The sequence below is a fragment of the Rhinatrema bivittatum genome, chromosome 2, assembly GCF_901001135.1.
Source record: "Rhinatrema bivittatum chromosome 2, aRhiBiv1.1, whole genome shotgun sequence".
NCBI classification, from domain to species: Eukaryota; Metazoa; Chordata; class Amphibia; order Gymnophiona; family Rhinatrematidae; genus Rhinatrema; species Rhinatrema bivittatum.
In genome coordinates, this window is record NC_042616.1 from 137,044,266 (window position 1) to 137,061,580 (window position 17,315).

General features: G+C 39.7%; 1 protein-coding gene across 1 annotated transcript in view; it reads right to left on the minus strand.

Annotated features, from left to right (window-relative positions):
• Positions 1-4,921: 4,921 nt before the first annotated feature.
• Positions 4,922-17,315, minus strand: part of GAD2 (glutamate decarboxylase 2) — a 159,190-nt gene continuing 146,796 nt past the window's right edge. Inside the window, exons 15-16 of the mRNA XM_029592613.1 lie at positions 14,948-15,037; positions 4,922-5,387 (exon numbers count right to left, since the gene is read on the minus strand). Of these exons, the coding sequence (XP_029448473.1) occupies positions 5,214-5,387; positions 14,948-15,037 (264 nt within the window). The 3' untranslated portion in view covers positions 4,922-5,213. The remainder of the gene's footprint in view (positions 5,388-14,947; positions 15,038-17,315) is intronic.

Below are 17,315 nucleotides of genomic sequence, written 5' to 3' on the forward strand. Positions count from 1 at the left end.
AAACACTGGTTATATTTGGTCAGAAGTACAGGTTTTCATGTATTTCTTTTCTGGCTGCAGTAAATATAGCACACAGAAATATGCTGGCATCCTTACGAAATACCCTGTGTGCCCTGGATTGGCACAAAGGACTAATAAACCCAGGGCTTGGACTCCGCAGTGAGAAGCAGAATTACATGTGCAAATGGAGCAGGGCTACTTATCACCTGCAGCATTCTTTCAACTTCATATTTTGGCATGTGTTTCTCTTGCTTATGCTTTCCAGCCAAATAAAACAACGTTTTTATCTCCTGCAGTTAAGATTATATCTCACAGTTTTCACAACCCCCCCCCCCCCCCCCCCCCCGGTGCTACATGTTTTGGTGAATTTCCCTGATGGAACTGAAAGAATTTGTTTCAATGCTTGGTGGGATACTGGAGTCCAGGCCTGGTAGTGGAAAGGAATGCGGTTCACACAATATCAATACTGCTACCACACAAGAGATGACATATATCAATAATATATTGTACAAGCTTATACAGCAACACAGGTTGATTTGTAACACTGTACAGTTCAATTCTAAAGTGCACAACCTCAATCTGAGGTGACAAGACAGTTCTATCAATATATTAAAGGCAACACAGTTACAGACACAATTTATTTCCTTTTCTTAGCTCACACCCTTAAAACATTACACACACTTAATATCACTTATGCATTTCAGATATGATTAATACAATGACCCACGCATTCCATTTATTTATTTTTTTCAAGTATTTTTTAAAGAAAAACAATATTGCTTAAGAAATGAAAGTGGTTGCAAAAGAATCAGGTTAGAAAAAAAAAACTCAAAACACAATTTAGATTATATAGAAGAATCCAATATATGCACGGCTTTTGCTCAATACTTTTCTGAATATGAGATAGTTTACTGTAATCTGCACACAGTAATACGTGGATTAGGAAAACCTGTTTGTTGGCATTGTTAAAAGCACCACAGGACTCTGGAAGTGTAGAAATGGTCTAGGATTTGTTGAATAGTTACCATGAAAGTCTTTCGGTTCAGAGGCTCATAATTCATTTTACAGCAAAGTAGAGCTGCTCAAAGCACAGTTGTGTCTACTTGGGGATACCTTCCTCCTTCATCAGTTTGATATTTCTATCTGTTAAGGAGTTTTAAATGGATCCAGATGACCCCAGGAACACCTTGGGATTGATTTACTAAGGCTTTTCTTCCATTCTGTATCTATGTGAAAAAATAGGAGGTTGTAGGGTTTTTTTCATTTTGTTCATGCTTGTTTGCTGCTGAGCTTGGATTCATTTAATTTTATTTCTATATATATATATATATTTTTTTTTTCATTTAATTTTTTAGCACATACTATTTTGTAATGGTGTACAGGATGATAACTAAATGCACAACATTTTGAAACTACCTCCCTCTCCTAGGCCCGATGCTGTTCCCTCCCCCTCGGGCACGTGAAGGTTACCTGGACCACCTCTACTCCATGGTTTACCCCCATCTGGGAGTCGTGTGGGGGTAGGAGTGATCCCTAGGCGCTCCTACCCTGGTAGAGCTCTACTTCAATCAGCACTATTTTTGTTGTGCAGGTAAGCTGGTGCAGTTGTGAAATAGAGCCCCAGTGAGGCAGGAGCATCCAGAAGTCTTCTAGAAGACTCCTGGATGGGGAAAGCCATAGGGTGAGAAGAGGATTTGGCTGCTTGGAAGTGCGGCATCAGGGCCTGAAGGAAGGGGGTTCTTTATGTAAACAGATTTTTGCAATGGTGGCGAGACTAGCTACAAGTGATTTTTATTTTTTTTTTTAACAAAAAAAATGAACAAAATTTCATTCGTTTTTCTATTTTGTTTTCAAATGAAATGAAACAGGGCTTTTCCTTTCAAATGAAAAGACATCTCTTGAAAAAAGCTTAGAAAATCAGGCCCCTCATTTAAAATAGTTACAACAACTATCTTCCATAAAACGTAATCAAGCTTGTATCAAGTCTGTGTCTAGTTATAAAGGGCTTTAGCCTGACTTTTGTGCCTTATACATTAATATTTTTTATTCCCTACACCATTCTACTATAATGGAATGATTACATCGGCTGTAAGGCATCAGGGTAAAGAATATTCAGTATCTGTATTTATATTTTGCTTTTTGGCATTTCAAAGCAAATTATTTCTTTCAGTGACTGGCTTTACCTGTCCATGTATTTGCTAATGGATTTCATTTAGGGACCAGATATCAGACTGTGTGATTCACTTAAGATGTTTTGAAAACTGATCAAAACTTTCTTATTTAATTTGGCCTACAGTTAGCTCTTATTTTAACTTTAATTTTTCTATTTTACAGCATTTTATCTTATTTTTAGTTTATTTTTATTTTATAACAGTTTGTTTTAGCCCACATCAGTTTTATTGAACCTGATTTGATATCTTATCTTATTTTATTTACTACCCAATATGTTTTATTATTTTGTATACGCCTGTTTGTTTTATTTGATAACAAGGTGGAATTGGTAAAAATGGACTTTATTGAACCTTGCCCGACTCTGGCCGAGTTTCGCTCTACGAGCTGCCTCAGGGGCTTTTTGAACCACTTGAATTGGCTCAGATCAGTGCAGACATCAAGCCCCTGAGGCAGCTCGTAGAGCGAAACTCGGCCAGAGTCGGGCAAGGTTCAATAAAGTCCATTTTTACCGATTCCACCTTGTTATCTTTTTGCTGCTAGCCATATTGGATCGGTTACCGGTTTGTTTTCTTGGACCATCCCTGTTTGTTTTATTTGAAATTTCATGATATTTGATTTTATCACTCAACATGTTTTATTATTTCATTTACATCTGTTCATCTTATGTATGTAAATTTTTTGTTCTCTGCCTAGGCCTTTTTGTGTTAGGTGCACTATAAATCCAAACAAATGTAAATATAAAGGGTATCTTCTAGTAGAGTACAAAGAATCAACTCATGCTTAATGTCAATGGGCTACTTTTCACAGAAATTCAATACCAGTGTAGCAGCCTTCATCAACTTCAAGCCAGGCTTGTAAAGCACAGGAACTGGGCAGTGGTGTAGCATACTACTATTTTGTGCCCCATCCAGGCAAAAATATTGGACTATGCAAAGTGTTTAACATACTAAAACCTAGATTCCATCAATGTGTATCATGTGCTTTAAAGACGCCCTGCAAACAGCAATATTTAGATTTGAAATGGACCCTAAATTTGGCCACTATTGGTAATGTGTGAAATCCCTTAACGAATGTTTATTAAAAACAATAGTAATGGTGGAAGAATGAAATACATATACGTGATGCTGAGGAAGGAAGGACGTTATGGTAGCTAGAGCATGCGAGACACTGTTCTAGACCATCATCTTCCTACATAGCCTCTTAATGTTAACCAAAAGAGTGAAGCAATGGCCTCTCTAATACTTTCATTATTGGTTACATTCGTAGGGAGAGCACTCAGCTTTTTCTGAATTTGTTTGCAAGGACTGGATTTTTAAATTATTAGCAGTCCCTCCTACTCAGATGCATGAGTGTGTGACTGTCAGAATGCACAGTATTGCATATGGCCAGATGATAAACTGACTGTTACCTCTGTCTTTTTTTCCTTATAAAAATTACATAGTAATGTCAAATGTGGGGTATAACTTAACTTCAATCTCAATAGGATCCTTTCATGTTTAATTAGGTCTTTAAGAATTGATAATTGACAGCTTCTGGTGCTATTTAACATAACATTTGGATTTTGTTTTTAAATTTGTCCAGTCCATTAAGATTTGATCTAGCATTTGGCCACCTTAATGCAATCAAAGTCTTGAATCTTAGTTAACATTACTTACTATGCATCCCACTAGATAACTAAGCGATTAACTGGGAGAGTCATCTCATTGTTGATGTATATAAATGAGATTATCAGATGATCACTAGCAGGGACAGACTGTGGGTATCTTGGACCCCTGGTAGTGCTCTATCTATGGGCTCCTCCTAATCCCATTATCCTCTACCCTTAATCCAACCCTTTCTAAACTTGACCCCTGGGTGACGTCCTCATCTGCCTCCCCCGAAATTCACCACTGGTCACTAGGGACAGTTTATTGCAGTATATATATATATATATATATATATATATATATACTGTATATATAGTACTGAAATCTGGGACTTGTAGTTCTGCATTCCTAGATTCCTAGAGGAAAATATGATTACAAGATTCAGAAGTCATGAGAGATTAAAAAGAAAACAAAAACAGCATTGACATAGTTATGCCTCATATTGTTTAGAAATCTGCTAATCTTTTTCAAAGAACTACAGGACTCTTGAGATCTTGCTGCCTATACTTAGGCATGTCCTTGAGCAGTGGTTCCCAAACTTGTCCTCAGTGGCTCTCAGCCAGTCAGAATTTAATGAATATGGATGAGATATGTTTGCGTGCATTGTCTTAGTTGTATGCTGCTATACCTAATGCATATTCATTGTGAATATCCTGAAATACTGACTGGCTGGGGGTCCCTGAGGACTGGATTTGGGATCCACTGTCTAGGTGACCAAGAAATTCAGTTTCACATCTTAAGTTATATAATATATGGGTTTGTATCTTAAAATATGCTCTACTTAAGCTTCTAAAAGGAAAGCAATCTTGTTTAGCTTTTGTAATTTCTGCCCCCTACTTTTTATAACCCATATAAAATAAAAATCTGTCCATTACAAAATAGGATTTGTTTAATATATATATTTTCCTTTTGAAAAATTATATGTATTTAAATACATTTGAAATGTTTCTAGAGGTAAATAAGAAATACAGTTCTGATAATATGAAAAAGGCAATACATTTTTATTTTCAAACAGATATTTTATATTTACTTGAAGGTTGATTATACCTAAAAAGCATCTCTTTTGACTTTTAAGTATTTCTATCAAATTTGGCACCATTCAGTCTGACTACTTTAACAGTAAATTACATTATTAAAGTTTGGGAAACTTTCACAAAATTCTATTATTGTTTCTTTAGCAATATATGAATTCAGCCTTGTATAGCTACTTATTGCAGGGATATTCTAAATCATAAGAAACAACTTTTAGGAGGAGCAGTATTTCTTGAATTCAGACTGTACTATACTTCAACAACACAATGTAGAACTACTTTTTAATGCACTATAAATACATTCACACCATTTGCAACAACTCATTTGCCTGACAAGGGATTTGGATCAGCCTTAGAGACCAGACTATAAATCTTGTCCCAGACGCTCTATTTCTTCAATTAGGAAATCAATGTCTTGATGACTTGCAGCTGGGTTGGAGATGACCATGCGAAAGAAGTTCACTTTGTCTGCAAGTGGCTGATAGCTAACCATCGTGCTTCCATATTCCATCATTCTAGCTTTAATCACAGGCGCAACCTGCAGGCATGAAAAATACAGTTATGTATTTATCTTTTCATAGTTTTGATTTCCTCACCTGTCACATATACAAAAAATCCCTGAGCAGGATACAATAAGAACAGTGCCTGCTGCAATACAATTAAAATGCTTAACATCCTTATAAACAATAAAGCATAATCAGTGTCAACATATTCAATAGTATAAAAACAACCTTGACCCCCTCACCCTCATCCTACCCCCACAACCAACCCACCCAAAGTAACTTTTTAAATTAGAATTTGCTCACACTTTTAACAAAGAAAAAAATTCAGAACTCAACTAATCAGAAATCAAAACAGTGCTAATATCTTGTGGACGCTGCGCTTAAGCATAAAAACCTTCACTGTTCAGAAGTTTACTGGACAAGCTGCCTGAATCTCAAATGAAAAGTGACGTTCACAATGGCTGATTTCTTTTTGTTACCTGGAAAAAGTACTGCAAAGTCCATTAATATTCTTCCATAATTCTTGTGGTTTGAATGACTTAAACACAACTGAGTTTGGTATTTGACTATAGGGCCTCTATACTAATCATTTTTCTTGATAGATGCAAAATGGGAGAAAACCTTTGGCACATAGGAACCCTGTGTGGTTCAATGTAAGATAATTATCTTCTTAATTGAAAAGAGATGCAGAATGCTGTTTAGTACAGCCAGAAATTGCTGCATATGCAAAACAGTCTATTTAAATCAAAGGCTTGTCAGGAATCCAGATGCTAGGAAGGTGCACCTATATTTATTGGTAACAATAATATAGACATTGAGTGGTTGGCCAATGTAATGAGTGAATTTATGCAGCAGGACATCGATTATGAACTATAGGATAAACATGGTAAAAAAATTGCACCACTCTCCCTGCCAGTCAGTGTTTCCAGCTGGTAGATCTTGTGCCAGTTTGGCAACAGTAATGCTGAACCTTTTGGCTCAAGCATATCTTGCCATCCCATTTATAATAAAAAGTACATTCCAAAAGTAATGTATAGATATCGAATCAGCCTTTTCTTTGGTTTCCATATGTTTTTGCATTCTGTGACTTGCTGAAAAGAAATTCCATGAAATATATCACTTATTAAAAATGATCAGTGGTGTTGGATAATTATGAATCTTTATAATCCTGTGCTGGAACCACAATCCTTAGCATTTATTTAAATTCTTTTAATATACCGATGCTCAAGACCAGGTCTTATCGTACCGGTTTACAATAAACTGGGGGGTAAACCAATTAACACTGAAAGCGAAAGTTACATTACAACAGGGAAAGTGGAACTGGGCTGTTAGAAAAAAGGGATAGATTAACGATTTCTAACTGGAGAGCAGTGCATGTAAGCAGAGAGCAATTGCTTACATGGTAAAAAATATATACAATTTTACACAGTGGAGTCTATTAGGCAAGTTATATAGGAGCACAGTTAGCAGGAAACAGTTCCTTTGTGCGGCGGAAAGGGGACACAACCATGGGGTGTTGGTCCATGTGGGTTACCATAAGGCTTCTTCAAGGATATGCTTGGCCGAACAGCCATGTTTTTAATTTTTTTCTGAATGTGATATGACAATGTTCCTGGCGGAGGTCTGGTGGGAGAGAGTAAAGTCAATGTGGCAACTCTGCCATCTTAGGTAAAGTTGAAAACCTTGCTATTTATCAAAATCATTTGTGGGCTTTTTGTTAGATTGCTTGTTTCTTGTTGTAGGACATAATGTTTTCTATGGAAGTTCTTCCTGCCAGGGTAACAGTTGATGCTAACACTCCAGTAATTTTATTTAACTAGAAAGTACTTATTGTGAATGAGCACATATTACTTTGCAGATACTGTGTAATCACACTAGTAATTACATACAATTACATATCTGGTATATATAATTATGTTTAAACTGTGTAAAGCATGTGTAAAGTTATGAAATTATGGCAAGAAATCTGAAAAATCCTCCTAAAATGAATAAGCCTACCTAGATAGATATCAAATTACTTATGTTATTCTGGGCCTCTGGAGGCTCAATAGTATCAGATAGGCAAGTGTTGCCAAATATCAACCTTTGTAAAGGGATTATCTGAGCTAAAAAAATAATGTACATATTTGTCACAGCTTGAAATAAGAAATGTTTTACTGTGTAGGAAGAAGAATTGCCACAGACACTCTATTAATGCCCTCAACTCTGCCCATGGACCTGATCATCAGAACTGATCCAGCCAAATGCATGCATCCTCTCTGCACTAGTCCCAGTGCCCTCAGACCTTTATATATTTAGCCCTGCCTCAGGTAGGACTCAGGAGTAATTCTACTTCAGATGGTTGCAGCCTTCACTCAGCCCTATGCATTTCTGTGCTTGCTGCTTTTCCCACTTTTAAAATCATCTTGACCTTTCCTTTGACCTAGCCATGCCTCAGCAGTTTTTTGCTATCTGAAAAGTCACCTTAAAAATGTTTTACACTCGTGCCATTGTTTACATTTTTTCTTTTTTTTTTAACCCCCATCCTTTGCTTGTCACGTTTCTATGCCGTTTTAGGGATTTGTCTTGTAAAAAACACATATCTCCTTCATAGGTACTCTAATAGGTTTTATAATCCAGAACCAACTTCTCTTCTTGACAGCTCATCTCTTTTTCATTCATTTCACAGTAGAAGTCCCTGCCTTTGGGTCACAAGATAGAAATTTAAAATCAGATTCATAATCTATTGAGCAATTCATAGCCAGCTGTTCTAAAATACTGCATAAAGAAAGTTTACAAGACATTGCATCGAATATATTTTTTTTTTCACCAAATTTGGAGCTTGACTCATCTATTTTATGGTTGGAAAGAAGGCCAAGATGAGTATCTATTTGGATAGTTCAGTGAATAAAAATATTTGTTGATTCAAATGGTGGCAGAAGCTGCATGGGAGGCCAAATATGGGTCAACAGGGTTCATATATGAATATATAAGGAAGCATTTTGGGTCTGCATCGCTCTAGGCCATGGAAAGCACAAGCTGCCTCATTTCCTTATGCATGTGCCTAATTATACTTATCAGGCATGCAATGTCACTCTGATGACATTAGTCCTTGATAGAAAAAGGTAGAGCAACTGTACTGATTAAGACTGAACTGTAACATTACCCAACAAAATGTTTGCCTACACTTCAATTTCCACATTGCCTCATTTGCAAACTTGCCCCCAACCCCCTACACTCATACCTAATCCCCACCTCGAGTTACTAGGTGGGCCTCCCATAGGGATACAAATACCTGTCTAGGGAGTAGACAGTATAGCAAGTCTCTCTCTCTCTCTCTCTCTCTCTCTCTCTCTCTGAGCGTGTTGCATAGCTGTGACTGCGATACACATGCTTATTAGCATAAGGTAACACCCCTTTTTGGTATCGCATGCGATATTGGAAAATGAGGCCCAAAGTGGCAGTGGATACAGAATAAACATGCAGGCATCATATGCTCAGTATCGTACCTGACTGACGGCAACAGCCCTCATCCTAGCTCTGCCATCTCAGGTCACCACCTAACGGCCTTTCTTCAGCTGGACCTCTGGGACGACTGCCGTGGTGAGAACTACCCTGTTGGGACCTCCTGCCAGCTCTGGTAAGTCTGTCATATCTCTCTGTGGTTAGGAGGGACTTTTGCTAGATCTTGAAAAAGAGGCCACTGCCAGAGGGGAGAAAGATCTTGCCACCACCGAGAGGAACAGGTCACTGATTGCCATTATGGTTGCCCTGCCCTTCGATACCTATAGTAACTGCTATACTGAGACTGAAGCAGCATCAGCCTGCCAGACCCCCACCTTCAGTGACTGGCTGCACCCCCTCTGACATCAGCCCAGCCCAGGGGCTTGATAATGCCACCGCCAGCAGTGGGACACCACCTCAGGTCACCTCTGAGGGGGCAATCCAAAGAGGGTCACCTTTTGGGAAGCTCCATAGGGAGGGGAAGTGTGTTTTTAGATGAGCTAGATTTTATGTGGAGATGGGGTGGATGGGTCTTATTTTTTTTAAATTAAAATTTAATATTTATTAGCACTTAGTCATTTTTAATGAACTAAAAGCCAAGCAATTTTTGCATTATAAAAGCATATCTCAAAGGAACAATAACACATGATAAGAAAATGTACAATTTATAATACAGTCTCCATAAAAAAAAGAAATAAAGGGAGATAACAGGAAATCAATAATTTATAAGAAAAAACACAGAAAACGAGATGTAGCCTAAGAAAATTTAAATGTTTCCAATTACCTCAGCAGGTCCTACAGATGATTTATCCATGAGGAAAGATTCTAAATGAATAGAATCATAGAAAAGTAACTTATTACCCTGATACAAAACGATACATTTCCAGGGAAATTTTAGTAAAAAGAAGCACTTAAATCCAAAACACATTGCCTTAAGGCCAGGAAAGATCTTCTCTGTATTTGGGTTTCCCTAGCAACATCTGGGAAGATCTGAACGCTTTGACCACAGAAACCAACCTTTTTATGCTTAAAGTACTGACTAAGGATAGCTTTTTTATCAGAATCATTTATAAAAGTTACAATGAGAGCAGACCTTGATGAAATATTATCTTATGACATTTGTAAAAAGGCAGATCAATCAATAGATTCTGAGGGGGCAAATACATCAAAGGCCCCCTCTTCATTTGAGGTTTAACTCTATCAGGCATGTAATAGCAATTAGAAAGAACAAAGTTTTTTCCTTGAGGAAACTGTAATACTTCTACTGATCTTAGGAAAATTCAGTAACCTCAAATTCCTTGCTCTCATCCAATTCCCTAAAGCTTCCATTTTATTATGCAAAATCAAATTATCTTTAACACTAGTGTAACCCTTACCTGGGGTGTTTAATCCCAAGGGCATACAATCACAATTATAACCTATGGGACTTCTTCCCAGCTCAACTCCTGATTCCTGGGGGGATTCCTTCTATGGGGGGGAGACTCTCGTCTATGCCCAGACAATGAAAAAAACTTTGGTGTGTCTCTTGTGTATTTTTAGCTGTGGCATCCTCTGGAGGGAGATGCTATGATTAACCAAACAGGATCAGATGCTAGGTGTTAAATAATAATTTACTGATTGTTTTAAGGCAAATAAAAGTCCATCCTTAAATACTGGTGCAGTTATAGATTATGTCTTTACAGATAGAGTGTTTCACTGTTGGGTAGGTATCCTTTTCCTTTCAGCACACTGGTTGAGCTTCCCATGGTGGTATAAAATTGTGCACTCAAAGCTCTCCCAGCCTCTTATCTGGGATTCCTAGGTCAGGAGTCCCCTGCTAGCATAGTAAAAATCCACCTTACAGTCCAGTGTTTTCTTGAGCACTGAGCCCTGTATCCTGGTCCCAAGTTATGGGAGATCTGGATAGTGTCTCCTTGCTTGTCCTTGACTCTATTAAGTTGCTGTAAAGGTGTGACTCCTTGTGTTGAAACGTCTTTGGCTGGGAAGCTGCTGATCCAGCCAGTCTCTTATTGAAGAGGGGTGGCTTAAAACCTCTTCACAACTGAAAAGTGTACTTTCCTTTATGAAAAACAGGATACATTTTGACCATAAATGATCTCACTCAGAAGGATCTGTCATCGGTCTTGCCCATTTAGGGAGTAGAGTGGTGCTCACAGATCTTCAGTCCTCTGGTTTGAGAGCCCTTTCGCCCAAAGGGAAATCCAGGAAAAAATCAGTCTTACTGAACTAAATACTTAGGGATCCTCTGGTAGGTTGCACACAGAGGCCAATCCCCTACAAAAATAGGGGATTTATGATGAGGAAGGAGGCCTTAGCAGGGAGGAAAAATTCCTACATCTTGCTTCTCTGGTGTTTGCTCTAAAATGAAACTAGCTACACCTTAAACCACAAAATGGATGATTATAAAGGGCATGAGTAACCAATCCCTGCTCTCCTAGGTGGGAGGAGGGCAAGAGGGGATGGATAGCTCAAGATGTTATAGAAAAGGGAAATGGAACTAAGGCATATGTTAACAGACTGGGCGGTCCAGTCACACTAGCAATTGTAGTAGCCTGTAAAATAGCAATAGCATTAGAAGAAGAAGCAATCTGCTCATCCATAGAGTTCATTCTTTGATCTAACTCAGTCAGTTTAGAAGAAACACCTGCAGTAAAAACACATAACTGGGAACATGTTTGAGTCAAATAAGTCTCCGTCCTACTAACTACTCTTCAGACATCTCTAAGAGTGATATTAAGAGGTTCTGGATTGGATTCAACTTCCAACAAACTATTCAATGCCTGTGGTAGAGACACTGCAAATGGCGACAGGATGACTTCCTATGGCAGATGGCATCATAGTAGGACCAGGTTCCACAGACCGCTTCAGTGAGAGGGGAAATAACTCCTTGCTGAGTCAGTTCAGAAGGTCCAATAATTGTTCCATCAATTTGCAGCAGAGTCCAGGGGTACTAAACCTTCTTCCCTCTGCATGCCTGGTGTAATGGCAAATGGAACAACCCTCTCTCCTGATCTTATTACAGGGATTTCTGACTCTCCAGCCAATTCAGGAGAACATAAAACCCCTGTTGACATGAACTTTGGCATGGGAGGAGGAATACGCTGGTCAGGGGAAAGGGAGGTGTCTAAACTGTCCCCATAGGATCACGTAATGTTGTAATATTCAAATGTTGAAACAAAGTGTTCAGCGGACCTCTTACCAGGGTAGAGCAACAGCCTTTCCTTTTACATCCAACAAGTGCAAGAAAAATTGGCACAAAGGGTGTGTACCTTAGTCATGTGCCTTCGGCATGCTGGCAGCTGCGCACCACAGGAAGCTGCAATATAAGGCTGCCATGTCTCTCCCTGCTGGCAAGAACCCTCAATAATGTCGCAATGGGGAAGGGAGGACCAGGCGCATCGAGCCAACACAGATAGATCTCAGATTGGCAGCTCCAAAAAAATGCCATAGCAAGCTGGAATATAAGGCCCTCAATGTTTCCTAGAAGCCACTACAGCTCTCTCCACCGGTAGGTACTCTCACAAACATCACAATGGGTAACAGAAGGACTAGATACATTGGGCCAACATGGCTAGATCTTAGTCAGGCAGCTCCCAGGTCTTATTTTTGGTGAGTTTGGGCTTGTCAGGTTGCTTGTATTTTTTATTTATTTAATTGGATTGGGATAGAGGAAGAAATTTGTCCTACCCAATGCTTCGGTAAAAAAAAGGGGCAAGTTAGGGGATGTTTAGGATGGTAGGAATAATTTTTATGATTATTACATATTGCATTTTGTGTGGCTGAGGTCTGTTGGCCTGCTACCTGACTGGTAGAAGGGGCAATGGGATCAGCTTGAGGAAAAGTTTTTCCCTTTTCAACTCCTTTCCTATGCATTTTGCTTTGAGTAGCAGCAAGGTTTCCCAGGCTAGTACTACTGCCTTCCCCTGATGCCACTACTAATAGGTGCTGCTTCTGCAATTGATGCTGCACACCCTTGTTTTCCAGATGCCCCCATACCATCCCTTGACTGATGGCCTTACTGCAGTGAATGCACTGAGCGAAACATGGGTCCTCCCTCATGTTAAAATGATTCCAGTCCAGAGATGTCTTGTGAGATGTCTTCTTTGCATCCTTGTGGGCTGTTGCTGGCACTGGAGTTGATGTTGAGGGTGAACTATGAGGAAAAAAAGTCCAGAAGCATTGCTCAGGCTCCATGTCTGCACTACCTGCTCTTCCTGGGAGTTGCTCTCAATACCATCAGTATCATTTTTCTCCCCTATCACCTCATTGGAGGCTCAGACACTACTGCCTAGACCTTCTAAATTTTCTTCAGCTACTAGCTCTTTAATATCTTCTGATTCAGAGAATTCCAGACAAGATTCTCAGAATCAGTTGTTGAAAATACTGCCTCCATTAATTCAGAAGCAGTAACAACAGAAGAGTATGCTACTGGTTTTGGGTGTTGCACTTCTGCTTCTCCTATCCTTGTCTTTTCTCTGCTAATGCCAACTTTGGATGACTCTCCTACCTTTTGCCTCTGCTCCAAAAGAAGAGGAAGTGGAACAGGTGGTGGCACATGAAATTCCAATTTCAATTTCTTATGGCTAGAGCTGCTTTCTATCCTGGATCTTTGCAGCTAAAAAGTATCTTTTAAATTTAGGGGCAGGACTATCTTTTTTCTCATTACTACTAATACTGCTTATACTTCTCACTGGCTGGGTTGGGTCTGCAGCAAATCTTTTGCCCCTGCCATTCCCTCCTCTGCCTTTACCTCACAGTGGCATGATAGAATTTGAAGTTCCTAGTGGGGTTTCAAAATCGTAATAAAATTTATTGATAGTGTACCAGTACTCACAGTACTATTCTAGTACTGAATGAGTGTGTCTATCAGACACTCAATCTAGTCGACAGACTGAGTTCATGCCCTTGTTTTATGTAACTTTGCTTGATTCAGCCTTCTTGTTTTTGGTTACACTTGTTCATCCCCTAAGTTCCATGTAAACCGGCCTGATGTGAATTCTATTCGTGAAGTCCGGTATAGAAATATATATTAAATAAATAAATAAATAAATATCAGTGCTTAGAAAGCACAGAGCCAACTTGCCAATCAGAGATAGCAACAGCTTGCTAATGGTGGCACAAACTCAGTGTATCTTTCTAGGGCTATTCCTTATAGTGTGTGCAAAATCATCTCTGTCTCAAATGCACACACACACACACACACACACACACACACACATGTATATGGTGTATGTGTGTGCATTGCTGATTGACTCCTTTTGCACACAAAAACTGTTAGAAAGAGAACCAAGAAGGCTAGCAAGGTTATGCTCTTCTTCAATCTGCATACAGATAATGTCACTGGACTGCATTGTGCTGCAACAGAGTCACAAAAATTGCTGGCATTTCTTCAATCTTCAATCTTCACTCCACTTCTACCTTACCCCCAGTGGATACAGAAAGCAGCGCCACTGCCTGCCTTTCTGTCACAGTGAGTGAGACCAATGACTGCAACAGAAAAAATCCGAAAAATTACTTTGCCAATGTTAGTGCCTTTTTTAAAGGTTTTCTTTAACTCTCAGAAAGTCTCTGAAAATAGATCCTTCCCTTTTAATCCAATAGAGCAAATAAAGTTTCTTTGCACATGCTCAGACCATTCAGTGGAAGGATCTCAGCATCACTTGAGCCAAACAGCAGCTATAGGCTGGTTAAAAAGATGCTTTATTGTGATTTGTCCTCCATCCGGTCTCTCTGCCAATTTTTCCTTCCTCAACTCTGACAAGGCTGCTATGTGACACAGGTAAGAATTGGTTGCTATAGTTACTAGCTAGTCCCTGCCTGCTGCTGATGCTTACTCAGTATAGTCATGGACTTAAATGTGCCATAGACTTGAATAGAAAACCTAAATGAATGAAACTAAAATTTTTGTTTAAATTTGTGGGCACCTCCATTCATTTGGTAGGTCCACAAATGAAGTGAAAATGGTCCTCATTATTGCATTTTACTCATTAACTTCAAACAAATGCACATCCCTAGAGTTTTATTATGTCCTTTTTTCTACTGGTTACACCTTTGCCTATGCAACCTAACATCCTTCTGGCTTTGGCCATTACATTGTCATTACTTTGCTTACCTTTGAAAGGCGACTCATCCTTTCTTCATTGTTTTCCATATTACGTAAACTGGGAGGTATATACCAGAAACAAACATTTGTATGTTGAGGCTAAAAAGCAGAAGAAAAATGTATTGTTGTAAATGATGCAAAAATGTAAATTATATTATTAGTATAATTTATAGTTTTCATGTTTTGATGCTGTTTATTGGACCAACATGAAAACTGTACAGAAATGTTGTTGTATAAGAGCTTTTGAGACTACATAGGTCCCTTCCTCATATGTAAGATCACTCTATTGTCTTGAATACTTGAATTATACATATTTCTATAATTTTCAAGTTGGTGTCATAGGGTGAGAGGGTCACATAACCTGGGCTTTTCTCTGATGGGGGACACTAAATGGGGTGGATTTTAAAAGCCCTGCTCGCGTAAATCCGCCCGGATTTACGCGAGCAGGGCCTTGCGCGCCGGCGCGCCTATTTTCCATAGGCCTGCTGGCGCATGCAGAGCCCCGGGACTCGCGTAAGTCCCAGGGTTTTTTGTCGGGGGCATGTCGGGGGCGTGTCGGGGCGTGGCCGATCGACGCAGCGTTTTGGGGGCGGGATGCGGGGTTTCGGGGGTGGGCCCGGGGGCGTGGTTTCGGCCTGGGGCAGTCCGGGGGCGTGACGCGCCCTCCGGAACCGTCCCCGGGTTGCGTCTCGGCGCGCCAGCGGGCCGCTGGCGCGCGTGGATTTACGTCTCCCTCCGGGAGGCTTAAATCCATGGATAAAGGTAGGGGGGGGGTGGGTTAGGTAGAGGAAGGGAGGGGAAGGTGAGGGGAGGGCGAAAGAGCGTTCCCTTGGAGGGAACGGAGGCAGGCTGCGTGGCTCGGCGCGCGCCGGCTGCCCAAAATCGGCAGCCTTGAGCGCGCCGATCCTGGATTTTAGCAGATACGCGCGGCTACGCGCGTATCTACTAAAATCCAGCGTACTTTTGTTTGCGACTGGTGCGCCAACAAAAGTACGCGAACGCGCAGTTTTTTTTAAATCTACCCCAATGTGTGTAATTTATTGTAAAATGAAAATTAATTTTTGTTTGTTGTATTTTAATATTATAACATTTACATAGAAAACTAACCCATGGAGTTTTATAAACAGTCACATAAAAGTACAAGTCTCTGACCCAGTTAGCTTATGGTTTAAGTGGATACTTGAGGCAATGGGAAGAAAACTATGATTTACTCAAGGTTAGATTAAGCATCTGCAGTTGAAGCAGACTGAAACATTTTTCTGGTTCTTTAGCCATTATGCTAACTACTGCGTCACCTGCTTTTTCCAGGCTTGTTATATGAGATACATTATATCTTTTCTATTTAATTTTGTACAGCCTTGTAATAAATAATGCAAGATTATCATCTTACTTAGGTAGGGAACCTTTGGTTCCCTAACTAAAAGGAGTGTATCAATTGATTGGAGAGGTTCTGTGTAGAAAATAATGAGAGTCGTTTGGGTTTTGCTCTCCCATATAGGAATAGCAGATGGTGTGTCCTAGTTGTTTATCATAACAAAGCACCACCTATCCTCATGGATTTTTAGTTAGTTTCAAGCTGACAGGAGCCCTCTGACTCCTGCTTGCTATTTTTATCCTAAGTTATGGGAAAGGAGTAAGGACGTTTTCCCATTTAGGTGTCAGCCACTCATCGATCCAGCCTTTAAGCTGGCTTTGGATTCTTTTAAGCCATTTTTTGAGAACCGGTCCCTCTTATTGCAGTGGATTGGGGCGTCCCTGTATTCGAAGCGGGATTTGGGGTAAGGAAGACCTGCAGTATTCAATCTCTCCTTCAGGGACCTGATACAGAGGAAGTATATTTTGAAGTAACTTTCTTTTTACACCAGTTTCTATGTTTGGAGGTAAGGAAGATTTTATTCCACCCGTCCTGCTTCTTGCTTGATTGTTCCCCTTTTTGGGTTCAGAGACTATTTTTGTTCTGCTGGGAGCTGATGGCCCTTGTTACCTGGGACTCAGTAACCAAACCATTGAGAGAGTGGAGTCTTTCATTCTGAAAGAAGCAGAGGTGTGTGGAGGAATTCATCTGGAGGAGGGGATTGCATCAAAGGGCAATAAAGGCAGGAAACTGAAGGTAAGAAGAAGTCTGTTGCTGCTATATGGATGGAGTATTAACTAAAGGGAGAGTAAGGTGCCCTCCAGGCACTGCCTAAGGAGTTAACTGATTCCAGAGAATTTAGTAAGAGAAATACCTGGGACTAAGTTCTAATAAATTATTGGGGCTGCTCTTTTAATCATCTTCAGTGGGAAGAGCTAAGGAGGCAATAAGGATTTTGAGGGAGAATTGAGCTAAATTTAATTTAATCTGATAAACTTGGAGAATTTGTAGAAATAGAGAAGA